This window comes from Rana temporaria, chromosome 11 (assembly GCF_905171775.1).
Source record: "Rana temporaria chromosome 11, aRanTem1.1, whole genome shotgun sequence".
NCBI lineage: Eukaryota > Metazoa > Chordata > Amphibia > Anura > Ranidae > Rana > Rana temporaria.
The window spans coordinates 89,751,535-89,773,731 of NC_053499.1; the positions used below are offsets into that span (position 1 = coordinate 89,751,535).

Here is a 22,197-nt window from a genome sequence, read left to right on the forward strand (position 1 = left end):
GAATCCCCAGTGTGAACTGAGTTAAAATGCTTGTACAATCCTATAATCCTCTATTACAGTATTATATAATGTACAATGTGTGTGTTTCTGTAATATAATTGTGCCAAATACCTTCGTTATAGCCACGCTCTGCACTTCTGTTACCCGCCGGAGCTCTCTTCCCCGCAATTATATTACAAAAAAAAACACACATTGTACATTATATACTACTGTAATAGAGTGGATTATAGGATGTTACAAACATTTTAAACTAGGGCTTATTTTCGGGGTAGGGCTTATATTGCAGCCCTCCTGGAAAATAACGCTAGGTCTTATTTTCGGGGTAGGTCTTATTTTCGGGGAAACACGGTAGCTCACCGCCAACGGACATGTCTGCCCGGGGACTTCTGTTCGATGGCTGTACACACCATCGAACAGAAGTCCGCGCGTAAACAATACGCGGGGCGTGTCCGCGGTGTCGCCGTGACAATGATGCGGCGACATGGGCGGGTCTGCCTTTTAAATGCTTCCACGCATGCGTCAAAGTCATTTGACGCATTCGAGGGATGGCGGGCGGCCGGACATGTACGGTAGGTCTGTACAGACGACCGTACATGTCCGGGCGGACAGGTTTCCAGCGGACTGTTTTAAAGCAAGTCCAGGAAACAGTTGTCCGCTGGAAACCTGTCCGATCCGCCCGAAAATGGTCCGCTCGGGCCTACACACGGCCAAACATGTCTGCTGAAACTGGTCCGCGGACCAGTTTCAGCAGACATGTTTGGTCGTGTGTACGGGGCCTAATATGTTTCTGCCTAGTCCTCTCCTAATAGCCTTCTAATACCCTACTGTCAAGAATATACTGTTATGTCTGTCCATGAACACAAGAGAAAGCAGCTATTTTTTAAGCCCTATGTGCATGAGTCCTAAATATATTAATGATTACAAAAGCATTACACTACACACAATAGCAAAAACAAACACTCACTCTTGAATAACCGCTGATGTCTCAGCCCAGGATTTTAATGCTTCGCTTACATCCTTGTTCCGGCAGTGATAAGCAGCCAAATAAATGTGTGGATACAAGTGCTGGTTTTCATAGTGTACTTTGGAGGACTGTATAGCCTTTAAATACAAAATACAAAATAGAAAATAAGATATTTACGTTTTCTCTCCACAGAGCTATATTATTATCTTTTACTCTTAACAATATAATGGGTAACATTTACTTTGTCACATGTAATTGGGGAATTGTGTCTTCTGTCTTCAATTTAGATGAAAAAAGAGCCTGCTCTAACAGTGAGATACCAGCTCCAGCATGCAGATGTGTCTATCCTCAATGAAATCCCACCCCAAGCACACAGACTGGTCTTTCCTCAGTGAAAATCAGTCCTCCGCACACAGACTGGGTCCACCTCCCCAACCTCCAGAACACACGCATTAGACTTTTTTCTCAGCACACATTTTCCAGTTTTATCTCCAGAGACTCCACACTCTGCAGTGCCCATTATACCACCAGCACACAAATTACATTTTTAACAGTATTTATATCCTCCAATCCGACAAGGCCTCACTGAGCCCAGACACAGTCTACAGCAATCATTCTCAAATAGGGTTCAATGGAAACCTAGGGTTCCCCCAGAGATTGCTAGGGCTTCCTTGAGCTATGACTGTTTTACATACAATTTGACAGTACCTACATTATTTCAGGACCCATGCTATTTGGCCGAGCCAACTGCATAACACAATGGCATTTTAGCAGTCCATAATGGGGCATTCTGACTACAATTGGAAACGGGGCATTTATCAAACTGGCCACTAATGTAAGAAGCACTTTTCTCATTGACACCCTTGACAAGGCTGAGGTATCATCATCCCAACTGTACAAAGAATGCAACAAGAAATGTAAGCGTGCAATCAGGGTGGCTAAGATAGAACACAAATGGCACATAGTGGACAAGAGTAAAAAAAAAAAAAAAAAAAAATTAATTAACCAATTCCCGCCCGGCCTATAGCCGATTTACGTCTGGGAAGTGGTTCTGAAATCCTGACAGGACGTTCCAGAATGTCCTGCAGGATTTAATGCCGTGCACGCCCGTTGGGGCGCGCAGCACGGCGATCGGTGATGCGGGGTGTCAGTCTGACACCCTGCATCTCCGATCTCGGTAAAGAGCCTCCGGCGGAGACTCTTTACCACGTGATCAGCCGTGTCCAATGACGGCTGATCACGATGTAAACAGGAAGAGCCGTTGATGGCTCTTCCTCACTCGCGTCCGACAGACGCGAGTAGAGGAGAGCCGATTGGCGGCTCTCCTGACGGGGGGTTTGCGCTTGCTTATCAGCGCAGCCCCCCCTCGGATCGCCACACTGGACCACCAGGGATGCCCACCCTGGACCACCAGGGTGGGCAAAAAAATAAAAAAAAGCCTGCAAAAAAATAAAAAATAAAAGTCTGAAAAAAAATAAAAAAAGCATTCTAAAAAATAAAAAAGATGCCAATCAGTGCCCACAAATGGGCACTGACTGGCAACCTGGGAAAATCAGTGCTGCCCCACAGTGTCCATCAGTGCCACCCCAGTGTCCATCAGTGTCACCCCACAGTGTCCATCAGTGCCACCTCACAGTGCCCATCCATGCCCAGTGCCCACCTACCAGTGCCCATCTGTGCCACCCATAAGTATCCATCAGTGCCACCCATAAGTGCCGCCCATGAGTGCTCATCTGTGCCGCCTATGAGTGCCCAGTGCCGCCTATGTGTGTTCATCAGTGCCGCCTATGTGTGCCCATCAGTGCCGCCTATGAGTGCCCTATCAGTGCCGCATACCAGCGCCGCCAATCAGTGCCACCTCATCTGTGCCCATTAGTACTACCTCATCAATGTCCATCAGTGCCATCTCATCGGTGCCCATCAGTACCTCCATATCAGTGCCCGTAATTGAAAGAGAAAAACGTATTTACAAAAAAATTAACAGAAACAAAATAAAAAAGTATTTTTTTAGTTGTTGCGCAAAAAAAAAACCCGCAAAGGTGATCAAATACCACCAAAATAAAGCTCTATTTGTGGGGTAAAAAGGACGCCAATTTTGTTTGGGTACAGTGTAGCATGACCGTGCAATTGCCAAAGTGCGACAGTGCTGAAAGCTGAAAATTGGCTTGGGCGGGAAGGTGCCTAAGTGCCTGGTATGGAAGTGGTTAAGAAAGGGAGGTCAGATCATATTGGTCCCATAAAGAATGATGAAGGGAATCTGGTTACTAAGGGTGGAGAAGGTATTGAATTTATTCTTCTCCATAATCTTCACGGGGGAACCGGGGGGCTTCAGTAGCCAGTAGTGTCCAGCTTGTAGTGTCCAGCAGTGCACCAACACCTTTGCAGCCACTGTGCTATATGCTGGGTGTTTGGTGTGCTCTTGTACCTTTAAGAAGGGGTGGCTCCCCTTCAGTCCACCTGCCCCTATCTATCCATTAAAATGCATGTGCCTCCACTGTGGGGACACTCATTGTTTAGTGTTAGGACCACAGATATTACAGGGTGCCTTGGCGCGGCTCTGTGGCTCACGCATGCGTTTGCAAATGCGTGCGGACTAGACCCCTGTTTTTAACGCATAGTGTTAGACAGGTTAATTGGTTGTCTGCTAGCTGGTCGGTAAGTAGGCTTGGTTTTTCCCTGGGCATTCCCCAGGTTTTTGTTGTTATCTGTTTTAGCCTTCCAATGCTACTTACTGCGATAGCCAGCTATAGATGGGGGCGGTGGACATGTTGGTGTTTCACCTATGGTGCTTGTAGTGTCCAGCAGTGCACCAACAATTTTGCAGCCACTGTGCTATATGCTGGGTGTTTGGTGTGCTCTTGTACCTTTAAGAAGGGGTGGCTCCCCTTCAGTCCACCTGCCCCTATCTATCCATTAAAATGCATGTGCCTCCACTGTGGAGACACTCATTGTTTAGTGTTAGGACCACAGATATTACAGGGTGCCTTGGCGCGGCTCTGTGGCTCACGCATGCGTTTGCAAATGCGTGCGGACTAGACCCCTGTTTTTAACGCATAGTGTTAGACAGGTTAGTTGGTTGTCTGCTAGCTGGTCGGTAAGTAGGCTTGGTTTTTCCCTGGGCATTCCCCAGGTTTTTGTTGTTATCTGTTTTAGCCTTCCAATGCTACTTACTGCGATAGCCAGCTATAGATGGGGGCGGTGGACATGTTTGTGTTTATCCTCATGACATGTCACGTGAAGCATCCTCATGGCTAACAGAGGACAGAATTAGAAATCGACTTGAAAAAAATTAAACATTAATAAGTCACCGGGACTAGAAGGCTTGCACCTGAGGGTCCTTAAGGAACTCAGTCAAGTAATTGCCAGACCATTGTTCCCAATTTTTACGAACAGTCTACTGACTGGAATTGTACCAGCTGATTGGCTTTTTTTTTTTAAAAAGGGCCAAGATACAGGCCAGTTAGCGTAAAAACAAATTGTATGCAAGCTCTTGGAGGTGATAAGGGGCTATTTACAAGAATTTAGCAATAACAATGGTATCATTAGCAGTAATCAGCATGGATTCACGAAGAATCGTTCTTACCAAACCAATCTATTAACCTTCTATGAGGAGGTGAGCTGCAGTCTAGATAAAGAAAGGCCCATAGATGTGGTATATCTAGATTTTGCTAAAACATTTGATACAGTTCCCCATACACATTTACTGTACAAAGTAAGGTCCATTGGCATGAACCATATGGTGAGTGTATGGATTTAAAACTGACCCTTGAGCAAAAAGATCTCTTGTCCTTGACACAAAGTTGTCCAATTTTGTGTTGAACCTGGAAGCCAACAGGTCAACATCTGGGGGAACCCCATTTCTGACATATGATTTGAAATATGTTGGGGTATAGAGACCATTCTCCTGGACTCAGTTGCTGGTGGCTTAAAAAATCTGCTGACAATTTTCTACCACTGGAATGAAGACCGCAGACAGGCAAGGAATATGCCTTTCTGCCCAGGACAGGATGTGATTCACCTCTCTTTGAGCATCCAGACTTCTGGTGCCCCCTTGGTGATTGATATAGGCCACAGCTGTAGCATTGTCGGACTGTATCCGAACAGGACAACTCTGCAGTCTGTAATGCCGCATACACACCATCACTTTATGTGATGAAAAAAAACGACACTTTCTGTGAAGTAAAAAATGACGTTTTTGAAACTTCAATTTTCAAAGACGAAGTTGCCTACACACCATCGTTTTTCTCACAATGTTCTTGCAAAGTGAGGTTACGTTCCACCACGTTTTACCATTGAAGCTTGCTTCATAAGTAGCTTCTGGGCATGGGTGGATGAAAAAACGTCTTAGAAAACAACGTTTTTTGCTACACACGGTCAATTTCTGTGAAGTAAAAAGTGCACTTTTGAAAAACAACACATAAAATTGAAGCATGCTTCAAATTTTTTTTGGTCGTTTTTTACAAGACATAAAACGACGTTTTCCCCCACACACAGTCAATTAAAGTGACGTTTTTAAAAACGTCATTTTTTTTCATCACATAAAGTGATGGTGTGTATGCGGCATTAGACCAGACTCTAAGGGCCAGATGAATTTCCCGAATCTCCAGAATGTTGATGGGTAAGAGCTTTTCGGCTCCGGACCACTTCCCCTGGGCAGATGCCTCTTCCAGAACTGCCCCCAGCCTAGAAGGCTGGTGTCTGTGGTTACCATTTTCCAGGTAACCGGAGTAAAGGATCTCCCTTTTGATAGATTTTGGGGGAGTAAACACCAATTGAGGCTCTGGCAAACCTTTGGAGATAAGATCATGGGAAGGTCCAGGTCCTGAACATCTTTGTTGTGTGCACATCGTGGCCAAAGTATGCAGCGGTCTAATCTATGAGCAACAGATCGTCCAGATAGGCTGTTACTGCTATGCCCCGTGCCCTCAGCCTTGCCAAGGCAAGTATTTTCGTGAATACTCGAGGTGCCGTAGCCAGACCGAAAGGAAGGGCCACAAACTGAAAGTGGCACTGATCCACCACAAACCTTAGAAATCTTTGGTGAGTGGGGAATATTGGCACATGTAGATGTGCATCTCTGATGTCTATTGATGCCAGGAATTTTCCTCCCTGGAGGGTGGAGACAACTGAACGGACACCATGTGAAAGGAGCGGATGTTCAGAGTAAGGCTTTTCAGATCGAGGCCTGATGTCCCTGTTTGGTTTTGGAACCGTGAACAGGTTTGAGTAAAACCCTGATCTTCTGGGGTTAACTCTATGATTACCCCTTGGGACAACAGGCGTTCCAAGGCCAAAACCAAAGGCCTTATTTTTCCGGATCTTTTGCAATTGTTGATCTCGGAAAACGGGGTGATGAAAGTTCTCTGAATTCCAGCTTGTAACCTGAGGACACAGTGGAGATGACTTGTCCTGAACTTCTTACCGCCAGGTGTTTGCAAATTGTAGCAGCCTTCCTACCACTCGGCCGAGCGGGGGCGTCCCTTCATAGGGAAGTTTTGGGGTTCTGCTTGGAAGATTTTGTACCCCAAGTCCTTTTCTGCCCTTGGGCTTGGCTCTGGGCCTTTCCCCTAGTGTTAGACTGGGGAGGCCGTAGCCACGGCCTGGAGAATGAGGTTCCAGGGGCTGGGGAAAGAGAACGTTCAAATGAAGGATGTTTACTCTTCTTTTTAACCGGCAACAACATAGACTTGCCTCCGGTGATCTTTTGGGTGTATTTATCCAAATCATCCCCAAACAGGCGTCCTCCCCCAAAGGGGAATGCTGCCAAGCATCTTTGCAAGAAACCTTGGCTTCCCAATGTTTCAACCAAAGGGACCTGTGCATGTGAACCAGCAGGAGATTCAAGCGGGATGCTTGCTGAACAGAGTCCTCATAAACCTCAATCTCCTCTGTAGGGAGGAGGTTACCTATCTGCTTCATTTGATCCTTAAAGCGGAGGTTCACCCTAATATATTTACATCTGACCAACTTCCTTATAGTTGTAAGAAGCACAGTCTGCAATTTTTTTTTTTTTTATGCCGCACGTACCTTGTAATCAATCTTTTCAATCGGCCTCTCCCTGCAGGAGTAGGCGTTTCTATGCCTAAGAGGATCGTCATCTGGGAGGTCGGACAGATGATTGACGGCTGTACCCCCCGGTGGATAAGGCCCCGCCCCCTGTATTTCGTAGGTGTGCACGAGTAACGGCGTTTCCGAAAAAAGCCGAACATGCAGAGCGCAGGCGCCGTATAGAGCCGACTCACATCTCTGCATGTTCGGTTTCTTTCGGGAACCCCGTAACTCGTGCACGCCTACGCAATACGCCGGGGCGGGGCCTTAACCGCCGGGGGGAACAGCCGTCAATCATCTGGCCGACCTCCCAGATGACAATCCCCCTAGGCATAGAAACGCCTACTCCCACGGGGAGAAGTACATTGAAAACATGGATTACAAGGTATGTACAGGATAAAAAAAAAAAATTCGGACTGTACTTGTTAAGAATATAAGGAAGCTGGTCAGATATACATCTATAGCAGGTACCCCCATTTCTTAGTGAAACCTTCCCCCATAGGATAAAAAAGGGAAAACCATTTAGGAGGAGAAAACTGTTTATCTGGGTGAACCCAGTCATCATACATCAGTTTATCCAGAAAGGGATGAACTGGAAAGGAGCATGCAGCCTGTGGGGATTTCCGAGATCCCAAAGAAGAAACAGAGGACATAGAAGCTTCAACAGGAGGCAATTTGTAAGTGGCAGGCACCATCTCTGCATAATATTGCACCTGAATCTTTAGCGACTGTGAGGTAGAAGGAATCTTCTCATCCTCTGAGTCCTCAGACTGCACCTGATCCTCAACTCCAGAAAGGGATTTTTCACCCTCAGAATGCTCATCTGATGAGAAAGCCAGAGCAGATGAAGGGGATCTACCCAGTTTTCTGCCACCTGTTAAGGAGGTTGCGATTATAGTAGCAATCCTTCCCTTGAAGCCATCCAAAACAACGTTTAAAGCATCCTCAGTGACCTATACAGGAGCTGCCATAGGAGAAGCTGCAAAACCAGACAGGGGCACATGATCATCCTGTGAGGCTGCTACCAGACTGACAGAGGGGGGATGGTAAACTGCAGGCAAGCTCAGAATCCTTAGCCATAAGCAGTAATTTCCTGGTGCCTCTTTTACTGGCCCTTGTACCTCTTCTGGGGGACATTACTGCAAAGCAAAGGTACCATCACAAAAATGCAATCACTGTTGTGCTATAGTCTTGCAATACACAAATATTAGCTCACTGCACAACCTGATGCCGAGTAGGAGTCTTAGGTTTGCCTGGTTCAATCCACAGGGATGCTTACAGGCCACAGCTCTGTGTCCATGCCACTTTACAGAAGGCTCTGGCATGCTGGGCCTTTTAAACAAGCCTCCTAGCGCCTGCACACAGGTATGCCATACACACGCATGGGCATGAGCAACCATGGCACTCCCCCTCTCCACCTGCCTATAGACAGTTAAAGCACGCTCCCGGCGCACGCACTGACCGGCATGACCGCACCCTATGGCGAAAGAGGAAGGAGAGACGACCACTGGGGGGCTTTGGGGGACCCCTGTATGTCGTTTGTGGCAGAGCCTGCAGCGGAGGAGGTGAGTGGTGTTTAAACTGATCGACTTCTCCGAGTGTGTCCTGGATGGCTTTGAAATAATACACCAGGTATGTAACTTACTCCCTCTAGTGGTGAAAACCAGGCAAGACATCCTACTCACAGAAGATTTTTTTTTAAATTATACTCTCTTACCTTGATCCCCGCCGCAGGAAAGCTACTAAAAATAGTAGATCCAGCCTTCACCCATCATGGTGGGTAATGTTGTGCCAACCTTCAGGTTTCCATGGGTTCCTACTTAGAGGAAACTCATACTTGGATCTGTAGAAGACTATGCCAGTAACTTTTCGTGCCACAGTTGCATTAGTACACCAAAGCCTGGATCCCAGAGCCCAGACCTCCGCAGAGAGACATTACAGGCAAACCTTGTTTCTTCTTTACACAAGGCCAGGGTACCCCCATCTTAGGCTTTTGAAATCGGCCCAAGGTATGGTTGCGGTTATAGCTCCTAGGCCTCCGCAAAAGACCATCAACAAACGTTTTCTTCTTAGCACATGTTCAACGTGACCAACCACCTTAGACACTGGTGAAAAAACTGAGGTACTCTCCAGTTGGGAGGGGTTATATAGGGGAGGAACTCAATTTTAATTGGGTTTGCCAGTGTCTAATCACCTGTGGTGACTACATAACCCATTAAGTAATTAAGGCTCTGTGTCCCGTGATGTATGAGCAAGAAACAATAATTCTCCCACTCTACAAGACTCTGGTCCGGCCACACCTGGAGTATGCTGTCCAGTTCTAAACACCAGTCCTCAGGAAAGATGTACTGGAACTAGAGAGTCCAGAGAAGGGCAACAAAACTAATAAAGGGACTGGAGGACCTGAGTTATGAGAATAGGTTACGAGCACTGAACGTGTATTCTCTGGAGAGGAGACATACTGGTGATCCAACAATAGGGATAAAGCTTTTCTGCGAAAAGGAATTTAATAAGACACACAGCCATTCACTGAAACTAGAAGAAAAAAAGGTTTAACCTCAAACTGCGTAGAGTGTTTTTTACTGGAAGAGTGGTTAGGATGTGGAATTATCTTCCACAGGCAGTGGTTTCAGCAGAGAGCACCAATAATTAAAAAAAAACAAAAAACTATTAGATAAGCACCTAAATGATCGCAACATACAGGGATATACAAAGTAATACTGACATAAAATAACACACATAGGTTGGACTTGATGGCCCTTTTTGCTTGGCATAAGAGAAGTTTCTCAAAATGTTTTGTTAACTGTTGTATGTGCAGTGGGAGAAAATTATGTTCCCATGGGCAATACGTTTAAAAGGCAAAAAATAAAACCTATGTGGCTCACGGTTAAAGTTAAAAAAGCTATAAACAATAATAAAGTAGCTTTTAAAAAATATAAAAATGAAGGAACACTAGTGTTGTTTAAATGTTACAAAGAATATAACAGGATATGCAAAAAGGAAATCAAGGATGCAAAAATTCAAAACAAACGACAGATTGCAAAAGAAAGTAGGACAAACCCCCAAAAAAATCTTTAAATATATTAATAGTAAAAAGGTGAAGTCTGAGCATGTAGGCCCCTTACAAAATAATCTAGAGTGGGTGACTGGGGACAAAGAGAAGGCAAATTTATTAAATGTTTTCTTCAGCTCTGTGTATACAATGGAGCATGGGGGAGCTCATGTCCAAAATGGGGGTGGGAGTGACACAGCCTCAAATCCACAATGGCTCAAAAGTGATATGGTCCAGAAATATTTAGACAGAATAAAGGTGGATAAAGCACCTGGACCTGATGGCATCCATCCACGGATCCTAGGTGAGTTGAGCTCTGTCATTTCAAAGCCACTGTATCTAATATTTAGGGACTCATTAAAGACAGGAATAGTACCACTGGATTGGCGCAGGGCCAATGTGGTGCCCATATTTAAAAAGGGAACAAAGTCTTTACCAAGTAACTATAGACCTGTTAGTTTAACTTCTATAGTTGGGAAGATACTGGAACGTTTAATAAAAGACCACATGGATGAGTTCTTGCTGGAAAAAAAACTATTTAAGCAGCAGACAGCATGGATTCATGAAAGACAGAAGTTGTCAGACAAACCTGATTTCCTTTTATGAAGAGGTAAGTAAAACCCTGGACAGAGGCGTGGCTGTGGACGTGATATATTTGGATTTTGAAAAAGCGTTCGATACAGTTCCGCACACACGGCTCATGTGTAAGGTAAGGTCTACAGGATTGGATATATCAGTTTGTAAATGGATAGAAAACTGGCTGAAAGACAGAATTCAGAGAGTCGTGGTTAATGATTCTTACTCTGAATGGTCCAAGGTTATCAGTGGTGTACCCCAAGGTTCAGTGCTGGGACCCTTATTTTTCAATATATTTATAAATGATATTGGGTCTGAGATGAAAAGTAACATTTCTGTCTTTGCAGATGACACCAAGCTATGCAGTGGAATAACGTCCTTGCAGGATGTCTCCAATTTACAAGCCGACCTCAATGCTCTGTCTAATTGGGCGACTAAGTGGCAGATGAGGTTTAATGTAGATAAATGTAAAGTTATGCACTTGGGGGCTAAGAATATGCATGCATCATACATACTAGGGGGAGTACAACTGGGGGGATCTGTAGTGGAGAAGGATCTGGGGGTTTTAGTTGATCATAAGCTCAATAATGGCATGCAATGCCAAGCTGCGGTTTCCAAAGCGAGCAAAGTCCTTTCTTGTATTAAGAGAGGTATGGACTCCAGAGACAGAGATATAATTTTGCCCCTGTACAAATCATTAGTAAGACCTCATCTGGAATATGCAGTTCAGTTTTGGGCACCAGTTCTCAAAAAGGACATCGGAGAACTGGAGAAAGTGCAGAGAAGGGCAACCAAACTGATAAGAGGCATGGAGGAGCTCAGCTATGAGGAAAGATTAGAAGAACTAAATTTATTCACTCTTGAGAAGAGGAGAATAAGGGGGGATATGATCAACATGTACAAATATATAAGAGGTCCATACAGTGAACTTGGTGTTGAGTTATTCACTTTACGGTCAACACTGAGGACAAGGGGGCACTCTTTACGTCTAGAGGAAAAGAGATTTCACCTCCAAATACGGAAAGGTTTTTTCACAGTAAGAGCTGTGAAAATGTGGAACAGACTCCCTCCAGAGGTGGTTCTGGCCAGCTCTGTAGATTGCTTTAGGAAGGGCCTGGATTCTTTCCTAAATGTACAGAATATAACTGAGTACTAAGATTTGTAGGTAAAGTTGATCCAGGGTAAATCTGATTGCCTCTTGGGGGATCAGGAAGGAATTTTTTCCCCTGCTGTAGCAAATTGGATCATGCTCTGCTGGGGTTTTTTGCCTTCCTCTGGATCAACTGTGGGTATGGAGTTGGGTGTATAGGATTTTACTGTGTTCTTTTATTTTTTATTTTTTTTTTATTTTTTGTGGTTGAACTGGATGGACTTGTGTCTTTTTTCAACCTGACTAACTATGTAGTGTCAGAATGCATGTGCGTAATATAGCATATATTATTTAAGATGAATCTGGTGCTTAACCACTTGCCGCCCGCCAATGACATATTGATGTCGGCAAAGTGGTTGTAGAATCCTGACTGGATGTCATATGACGTCCTCAGGATTTTGAGCCGCTGCGCGCCCCCAGGGGCGCGCATCGCGGCTATCGTTGTTGCAGGGTGTCAGTCTGACACCCCGCAACATCGATCAAGGTAAAGAGTCTCTCACGGAGACTCTTTACATCGTGATCAGCTGTGTCCAATCACGGCTGATCACGATGTAAATAGGAAAAGCCGGTAATCGGCTTTTCCTCACTCGCGTCGGTCAGATGCGAGTAGAGGAGAGCCGATCGGCTGCTCCTGTGACAGGGGGGGTTGTGCTGATCGATCATCAGCACAGCCCCCCCCCCCCCGAGGATGCCCACTGGACCACCAGGGATGCCCACTGGACCACCAGGGATGGCCATATAGACCACCAGTGAAAAAAAAAAGGATGCCACCCTAGACCACCAGGGATGAGGAGGACCCAAAAATGGATGCCAATCAGTGCCGCAATGGATGCCAATCAGTGCCCACAATGGGCATCACTGATTGGCAGGCATTGTTTGGCACTGATTGGCATACATTAGTACAACACATACAATAGTGCCCATCTATGCCCATCCGTGCCACCTATCAGTGCCCATCCATGCCGCCTATCAGTGCCCATCCGTGCCGCCTATCCGTGCCCGTCCATGCCGCCTATCCGTGCCCGGCCGTGCCACCTATCTGTGCCGCCTATCCAAGCCCATCCATGCCGCATATCCGTGCCGTCTATCAGTGCCCATCAGTGCCGCATATTAGTGCCCATCAATGCCACCACATCAGTGCCCATCAGTGAAGGAGAAAACATACTTATTTACGTTTTATAACAGAAACAAAACAAAATGTTTATTTTCTAAATTTTCGGTAATTTTTTTTTATTTTTTTTTGCAGAAAATAAATATCCCAGAGGTGATCAAGTACCACCATAAGAAAGCTCTATTTGTGGGTACAAAATGATAAAAATTTAGTTTGGGTACAAAAACATAAAAGTAAAGCTGTCCATACACTGTATGAATTTCAGCTGGTTGCTAAAGAACAAGCCAAGAATTGCCCAGTGGACGGCCCTGTCAGCTGCCGGACACCGCTTGATTAACCACTTGCCGCCTGCCCACCATCAAATGACCGCTGGACGGTGCGGCTCTCGTTCTGGGCATACGTCATATGATGGCCACCCAGAACAACCGCTCTTGCGCGCCCTCTGGAGCACGCAGCATGGCGATCGCAGCCACGCCGTGTTGCTAGGACACTGCGCAACCTCGATCTCTGTAAAGAGCCACTGCCGTGGCTCTTTAACCATGTGATCGGCTTGTGTCCAATCACAGTCGGTCACATGTAAACACACTATGGGCCAGATTCAGAGACAGCCGTGTATTTTTGTGCGGGCATAGCGCATCTCATATGCGATACACCGACGTAACTCTGAGAGGCAAGAGCAGTATTCACAAAGCATAAGCCCGCCTTATTCAAATTAGGAAGGTAGTGGGCATGTTGTATTAAAATTAGCCATGACCCCATGTAAATGAATTCCCGATTGAACGGCGCATGCGCGCGCATGCTCAGAATCACGTTGCATATACTCCCTAAGATACGTCGGCTCAATGCTTTCGACGTGAACATAACCTACGCCCAGCCCCATTCACGTACGAATTACGCAAACAACGTAAAATCTGACAGGTGTTCCGACGTCCATACCCTAACATGACTTACCCCTGCTTTATGAGGGATAACTATACGCCGGACGTACACGTCCGTAAACGGCGTAGCTTACTGCGACTGGCGCAAGTACGTTCGTGAATCGTGTATCTAGGTCATTTAAATATTTGACGCGTAAATCAATGGAAGCGCCCCTAGCGGCCAGCGTAAATATGCACCCAAGATACGACTGCGTAGGAAACTTACGTCGGTCGGATGGAGCCAGAATTAAGGCGTATCTGGTTTCAAGAATACGGCGCATAGATACGACGGCACATCCTAGAACTTACGCGGTGTATCAACAGATACGTCGGCGTAAGTTCTCTCTGAATCTGGCTATATATATATATATATATATATATATATATATATATATATATATATATATATGGAGCAGCACTGATGTAATTTCTAATTTTCAAGGATGAAGCATATGAAGGGCAAAATTTAGAACCAAAATATCTGATGAGTACCTTGAGAATTCATTGAGAATTGCTACTACATCCATCGAACCAGATATTGATGCTTTAGTTTATCAAAACAGTGTCAAATATCCCACAAGTTTTATGTTGCCCTTAAGTTTTAAGTTTTATTAAGTTTTATTACACAGGTGATGGGCCCAACATTTCCCACTCATCAGGTATCTGTCAGGGCTGGGCTCCTGTTTTTTTTTTTTTTTCATTCAAAGCGTTTTATTGAAAATAAATGTAGGCCGGTTACAACACAACATGTGGACAAAAGCCTATACATGAGTATACAACAGCAAATAAAGATGAAAGACATGAACGGACGTCGTCCGCAAGCGGTTAGATTGTATACAACTCAACTTCAAGTATTAATATAAGTCAAGCATATGTAATTGACAAAATAGATATACGTTTATTATCAGGCATAAATATCAAATTTGTTGGTGTTTGGGGAAGGTTAAGCAATCAGTGAGGAGAGAAAAGGTAGGAAAAAAAGAACAGAGTACGATGTAGAGATAGGTACAGTGACTGAGGTCCACCTACAGGGAAGGGAACCATATTCCAGCAGTGTGTGTGTGTTCAGTGAGTCTTATATGCCGTGAGCAGCTCGAACTCTTCAGAGTATTTAAATGAGTATGAGTATTTAAATGAGAACCATGGGGACCACATCTCAAGGTATTGGTCTAAGACATCGTTAGCTTGTGCCACTGTCTCTTCCATGTCGCACATCTCAGCTACCTTGAGCAACCATGCCCTAATGGTGGGTAACGGTTGTGGACTTCCAGTATAATGGAATGAGGGATTTGGCCGAGGTCAATAAATGTCTGGATAAAGAGCGTTTAAACCTCTTGAGTGAAAAGCTGTTAATATTGATGAGACAGCATGCGGCGTCCAGTGTTAGATTTGTGTCTGTCATCGTCTTTACCATTCTAGTAACTTCCGACCAGTATTGATCAGGGGGCATTGCCACCATATATGCCACTGGAGGCGGTGAGTGGCCGGATTGAGTGCCACTGGAGACATGCTTGCAACGATTCCAAGAAAGAAGCCTTATCCGAAAGGTGAAAAACAAGGATAACATAGAATTGAGTAGGTAGGAATGCTGTGGATGCGACTGCATAGTGTATGAATGAAACAAATACAAATAGGTGTGCCACAGATGCCACTGGATTCTAATTGGACTGTTTTGTGTGTAATATGAATTGAATGAATATATGCTATAACCGATATGCATCGTTGTGCCACCGACATGACCCGACTCAAATGGTCTGTGGCAGAGTGAAAACTGGATACACATTATACAATATACTGCCTATCCCCTCCCCCAAATTTACCAAAACCATGCCACAGGAGGCCAACCCCAAGGCTTCAATTTGGATGCCATCAGGCGGCCCCTACACTACATGGCTCTGGTGAATCTAAAAGAAATCAGCCAACAAAGTTGCACAATGTGTATGGGGTCTTGGGGTTGCTACGTCACTCCTCCAAACCAAACGCATACCAACCACCCAGCCCCTGAGACTAATTGAATGCAGACAAGGCACCAGTGAGCACCAAGGGCATTGTGATTGCGTGGGCTAATTACCACCTCAATGAGCCACAGAACCTGTGCAATCAATACCTGCACAGCTACAACCCAGTGGACTGTGAAACCTGCAACCAGCGACGCCTGTGCCGAGTGATGTCGGACTAAGACCGGCAGCAAATCTGTGGCTTGAATGTACGAGAAAAACATATGTACGTAGTTGGGGGAACAAACAAGGTAGAGGGAACCTACGCATGCAATAGGCCTGTGCCGAATGATGTTGGGACATGACCAACGGCGACTCAGAGGTAGCTAGCTACAAAAGGGATAGGAAACAAAACAAATCACAACTTTCATATGATATGAAAGGGTTAAATCCTACAGTAACGGCAAATAAGAACCACTGACGAGGACTACGAACGAAGACGCTACAACACACTGTAAATGGAATGCACAGACTAATGAACCATGAGGTGAGCTGGGTAGAGCTGGCCTAGAGATGTGAGCTATCAAGCACCGGAACTTACAATGGCCAGCACCCCAGATGGATATATATATATATATATATATATATATATATATATATATATATATATATATATATATATATATATATATATATATATATATATATATATATATATATATCATCTCTATTAGGGCTATGGAAATTAACTATTAATTGATCGATTAATCTTACATTTTTTTGATTGGTACTCACCTCTCCGCCGGCTTCTGGGCCTTCAGGGAGTTCCGTCGGAGATCCGGTGACATCACGGCCACCGGCAGGGCTTAACGTAACCATCTGAAGGGCTCCTTTGCTGTGCCTTCATATCTGCATGCCGACGGGACCTTACTATCTGCCACACGCAAGGGCTGTTACACTTCTCTTTATCAACCTGGGATTCTACAACCATCCACTGGGAGTTGTGATAGTTCCCTTCATGGGACATCTACATGCCAACGGACTGATCTTAACTTCTCATCATCTGGATTCAGCAGTGGCATTGTTGTACACATTTTTATACCAGTATCATACTTGGCTACATGTTTTTATGACTGCTTTTGTTACTGTTTGGTATTACTCGCACCATTTTTACAGTTTATGTAGCTACATCGATTTTATCTCCAGTGCAATATTTATTTTGTTAACTACTTGAAGACTATAAACGTTTTAATGCTATTCCCATCCAGTGCTGCCTTTGTGTGTTTTTTGCATCCTGCTATCCATTTTTCCAGTGGTTGGTAGCTGCATTGGGAATCAGCCTGCAATGAGGAGATCAGCTAAAAGTAGTTGGATCTGTATGTGCATTATAATTAATCAAAATTAGTCGATTAATCGATTAAAAAATAAATCCATATATATCTATATATATATATATATATATATATATATATATAGATATATATATTTATATTTATATATCTATATATATATCGATCTATAGATCAATATATATATATATATATATATATATATATATATATATATATATATATATATATATATATATATATATATATATATAGTGCCTTGCGAAAGTATTCGGCCCCCTTGAACTTTGCAACCTTTTGCCACATTTCAGGCTTCAAACATAAAGATATAAAACTGTTTTTTTGTTTGTTTTTTTTATCAATACATTTTTATTCAAGTTTTCATTTTTCACTGACAGGCAAAAAAAGGGAAACAAAATTCAGTCAAGCGAAAAGTCGCAACAGATGACTAGAAATAACAAAATTGCAGTGTGGCGGTCAAATAACGCCTTATACAATACAATAGAATATAACAATGTATGGTAAACTACCGTAGTTCTCTGGTATGAATAAAGGCACTTGGCTAGGGGTTCATGAAGTGCATTCACCAGAAGGACCGTCCCTGGATCCGGGCACCCCCAACTGGGTTCAAGACTGTGACCAAAGCCCGGGTCGCCCCCCCCCCCCCCCCTTTTCCTAACATGATCCAGATCTCTCAAGGTAAAACAAGTGGAGTCATACAGTTTCGTTCATACCATGTTGACCACACGTGCCATTTCTTAGCGGCACTAACTTTATTCACATCCCTGAGTGCCAGTGTTGTCTCATATATGTAGTGCAGTTGGGTGGTTTGTATAACATCCCCAATAGTAGGTGGTAGGGTTTTTTTCCAGTTTCTCGTTGTGCATAGCCTAGCAGATAACAAAATGTGTAAGACGGTGTGTTTCGACTGAGCAGGAAAGTGGTCCAGGCCGAGTGATAGGAGCGCCAATTCAGGTTGGGGATCGGCTACCGAGTGAGAGGCGTCGGAGATCACGCGGAAGATCGATACCCAGAATTGTGCTAATTTGAGGCAGCTCCAGAATGTATGGAGCAAAGTCCCCTGGGATCCACATTTCCTCCAACACCTATCACTCTGCAGCCCTCTGAATTTAGATAATCTTGCCGGAGTTAAGTACCATCTTAGTGAAATTTTGGTAGACAGTTCTCAAAGGGTAGAGCAACTGGTACGTGTATAGATGGATTTGCAAGCTTTGGCCCATTGTTGCGTGGGATAGGAACAGCCTAGGTCTGATTCCCATTTAAGTAGAGGGGCTGATTTTGTAAAGGTGGTCTTCTTCTGGAGAATATTATAAAAGAGCGATATGCCTTTCTGGGCGGAGGAGGGGTTACTAAGGAAGAGCCAAGTAGGCAAGGGTATACAGCGTTCCCAATGGGGGAAGGTAGCCAAGAAGTGTTTAGTTCTAAGATATAAGTATAGATCCGTATCGGGCAATTTGTAGACTTTTTGTAGATCCGGGAACGGTTTGATGTTTCCTTTATCTAAGATGTAGTTTACAAATAGTATGCCTTGGTCATGCCAATGCTTGTAAGAGATCATGTCTATGTAATGTTGTAAAGTCTCAATCCGGATGTTCAATGTAGTATTATTGGGATATTCATGGCAGAGGTGAATAAATTTGTTCCATGTCCTAATGGTGGCTGACATAGTGGGGGAGACAGAAGAGGGAATCTTAGTGGATGAGGTGGTGGAGAGTAACCATGGAGCTACGTCCGTGCCAGGTGTGAGGGCGGATTCCAACTGGCCCCACGTGCGTGGCGCAGGTGAAAACCATTCCCTGGATTGGGTAAGAACAGAGGCCACGTAGTAATGTTGGAAGTCCACATATCCAGTGCCGCCTGCCTTGTGATTTTTAATAAGAGTGGCGTGAGCGCATCTAGCCCTCTTGCCTTGCCAGATGAAGGAGGATAAAATTTACTGGAGTGACTTAAAGTACTGGGCAGGGACGGGAATTGGTAGGGTCCTAAAGAGATAGAGAAGTTGGGGCAAGTAAAACATTTTGAATGCCGCTAAGCGGCCTGTCCATGTAAGTTCCTGAGACGCCAGCTTGTGGAGTTCAGCCTGGAGTTTGCTACAAAAGGGGACATAGTTTTGGTGGAACAAATGATTAGTGGATTTGGTCAGTTGGATACCTAGATTAGTGATGCTGGTATCCGCCCATGTGTACGGGAATTGGCGTTGTAACAGTAGACTTGTAGGGGTATTAACTCCTAGATTTAAAATATGACATTTGGATCCATTGACCTTATAGTAGGACACCTTACTGAAGCAAGCTAGCGTCTCTTGAACAGCCGGGAGTGAGGTAGACGGGTCAGACAGCATTAGTATGACGTCATCAGCGAATAGACTGATTTTTGTGTTCACTACCTCCTGCTGAGATACCAGTTGAAAATTAGAGGGGAAAGGGGGCATCCCTGTCTAGTTCCGTTTGTAATAGTAAAGGGAGACGATAAAGAGTCTGCTGAGTATACTTGGGCTGAGGGGTTAGAGTATAGGGCCATGATTGCCTTGTGTATCTGTCCTGTAAACCCGAATTTAGAGAGGACCAAGGATAGGAACCCCCAATGTACCCTGTCAAACACTTTTTCAGCGTCTAGGGACAGGAGTACAGAGGGGGCCCCAGAAATTGCTGCCTGGTGGATGACGTTGACCATCCGTCTTGTGGCGTCTGACGCCTGGCGACCCTTGGTGAATCCAGATTGATCCTTGTGAATAAGCGTGGGGAGAATGTCGTTCAATCTATTAGCTATCAGTTTGGCATGTAATTTGGCGTCCACATTAAGGAGAGAAATGGGGCGAAAATTTTGGGGCGAGGACGGGTCCTTGCCCGGTTTCGGGAGAGTAACAATTATAGCATTTAGCATGTCTGAGGGAAAGGACGAGGCTGTCGCGGCCGAGTTGAATACTTCACAGAGGGTCTTTGTGTAGGATGAAGTAAAAACATGGGGAAATTGCTGGTGATGGCAACGGGGGTGAGAGTCTTTCAGGAAGTGAGTCTCCTGTACGCAAAGGATGTCGCACTTAAGCGATACAGCCGACTTCCACATGGAAAAGGGTTTAACCGGGTGATTCAGTCCCTTTGCGTTTAAGGTCAACATGGTGAAGGATATGGTGCCAAGGCAGGGGTGTGGGGTGCAAGGATTTGACTTAGTTAGAAGAAGATGTTCAGACGGTCCCAGACCCGCTGTCAAAGCTGCGGTAGGGATAGACGTTCAAGGGAAGCACCCGGGGGTTGGTTATGCAGCGGTTGGAACGAGTGGTTCAGATTCTGGATGTGCAGGAGAATCCCAGCGCTAGGACGAGAACTACTAAACGGCAAAAGAAAGGTAAAACAAAAAAGGATCAAAATAAAGCAACTCTTATCAGCAGGCCGGAGTATATCCGTTTGCTGAGCAATCTTGGGGTATAGTTCAGGCTCAAGAAGCAAAAGTAAAACACGAGCAATATAACGAGCTGCCAGCCGGTACAGGAGTAGTAGCAGACTAGGACAGGCATAGGTCTAGGCAATCAGTGCGATTTGGTGGAAGGATGAACGTTTTGGCGGGGGCTCCTGTGAGGTGGGGAGGGTCTCCCCTGCGGATCAGCGTAAGCTTTCGGAGGTTCCGGGATGATGCCCTATGAAAGCGGCAGTTTTGTGCCCCCCTCTATGGTGGAGATGGTATGCGGAATACCGTTGTGCGTCACCAGTATAGTGGCAGCGTGATGCCATTTGTAGATTATTTTATGATTGGCCAGGGCCTTGGTCACGGTTTTCAGCTGCCTCCTCATCTGAAGTGTATGCGTACATTTTGGATATCAGCATAGGGGGCAGGGAGAGCTTGAAGTGCATGGACCTTATACAGGATTTGCTCCTTCGCTTGATAAAAATGGATGCGCATGAGAACATCTCTCGGGACCGTGTCCGCTAGGTGGCTTAGGAATCCTGTGGATGCGGTCTATTGTCAGTTCAATGGGGGACAGATCAGGCAGTAGTGTAGAAAATAGGGTACTCGCAAAGGTGCGGAGGTCTGCAGGGAGGACAGTCTCTGGGACACCCCTCATTTTTATATTATTGCGCCTGGACCTGTCCTCGAGGTCCGCTAATTTCGCTTTAATCCAGTCAGTGTCTTCCGTCTGGGTCACACTGACATCTACAAGGTCATTCACAATGTCAGTGCACTCCTCCATTTTCTCCTCCATGTATGACACCCTATCTCCCATATGCTGCATGTCAGTGGAGAATTTTTGCATCAGGGAGGATCGATTGGACATTAATGAGGATTGCAGGACCATCAGCATGTCCTTCATCGTCATGTCTAGAACAGGCTGCCCCGTTGTGGCCACAATGGAGGATTGCAGAGAAGAAATTACGTCAGCGTTGTGCAGGGGATTACTCACAGTTCCTGCCTGGTGTGCGGTGTCCAAGCGCATCCGCGCTTTTGCTGGGCTCCGAGTGCCTGGGGACAGCGGAGGGGTGCCAGCGTGAGGTGGGGATGTCAGATCCCCTTCTGCTTCTCCCGGATCGCTGCTGGGGAGATCCGTGTAGGCCGTGGGTGTTCGTCGTGTAGCTCCGTCGGCGCCATCCTGAGCAAGTCCCCGCCGTGCTTGCTGGAACGAAAGTGCAGTGAGCTTTTGGATGTACCGCTCCTCCTTCCGCTTGCGGGACATCGTCTCTCCGTGCTCCAGAGAGTGTCTCACGGCAGACTGGACGGTCGATGGGTCGGGTAAGCTGCTTATTTGTCGTCGCTTAAGGTCCGGCTAGCAGGAGCTCAAGTCTTAAGCAGCCATACTGCTCGCGCGCAAGCCACGCCCCCCTAAAACTGTAATTTTTTTGGAAGAATCAACAACAAGTGGGACACAATCATGAAGTGGAACAAAATTTATTGGATATTTCAAACTTTTTTAACAAATAAAAAACTGAAAAATTGGGCGTGCTAAATTATTCAGCCCCTTTTCTTTCAGTGCAGCAAACTCTCTCCAGAAGTTCAGTGAGGATCTCTGAATGATCCAATGTTGACCTAAATGACTAATGATGATAAATAGAATCCACCTGTGTGTAATCAAGTCTCCGTAT

General features: G+C 45.2%; 1 protein-coding gene across 2 annotated transcripts in view; it reads right to left on the minus strand.

The window, feature by feature from the left end:
• Positions 1 to 22,197, minus strand: part of MEN1 (menin 1) — a 714,178-nt gene that overhangs the window by 258,389 nt on the left and 433,592 nt on the right. For both annotated transcript variants that reach the window (XM_040328762.1, XM_040328763.1), the window contains exon 7: positions 965 to 1,101. In XM_040328762.1, the coding sequence (XP_040184696.1) occupies positions 965 to 1,101 (137 nt within the window). The remainder of the gene's footprint in view (positions 1 to 964; positions 1,102 to 22,197) is intronic.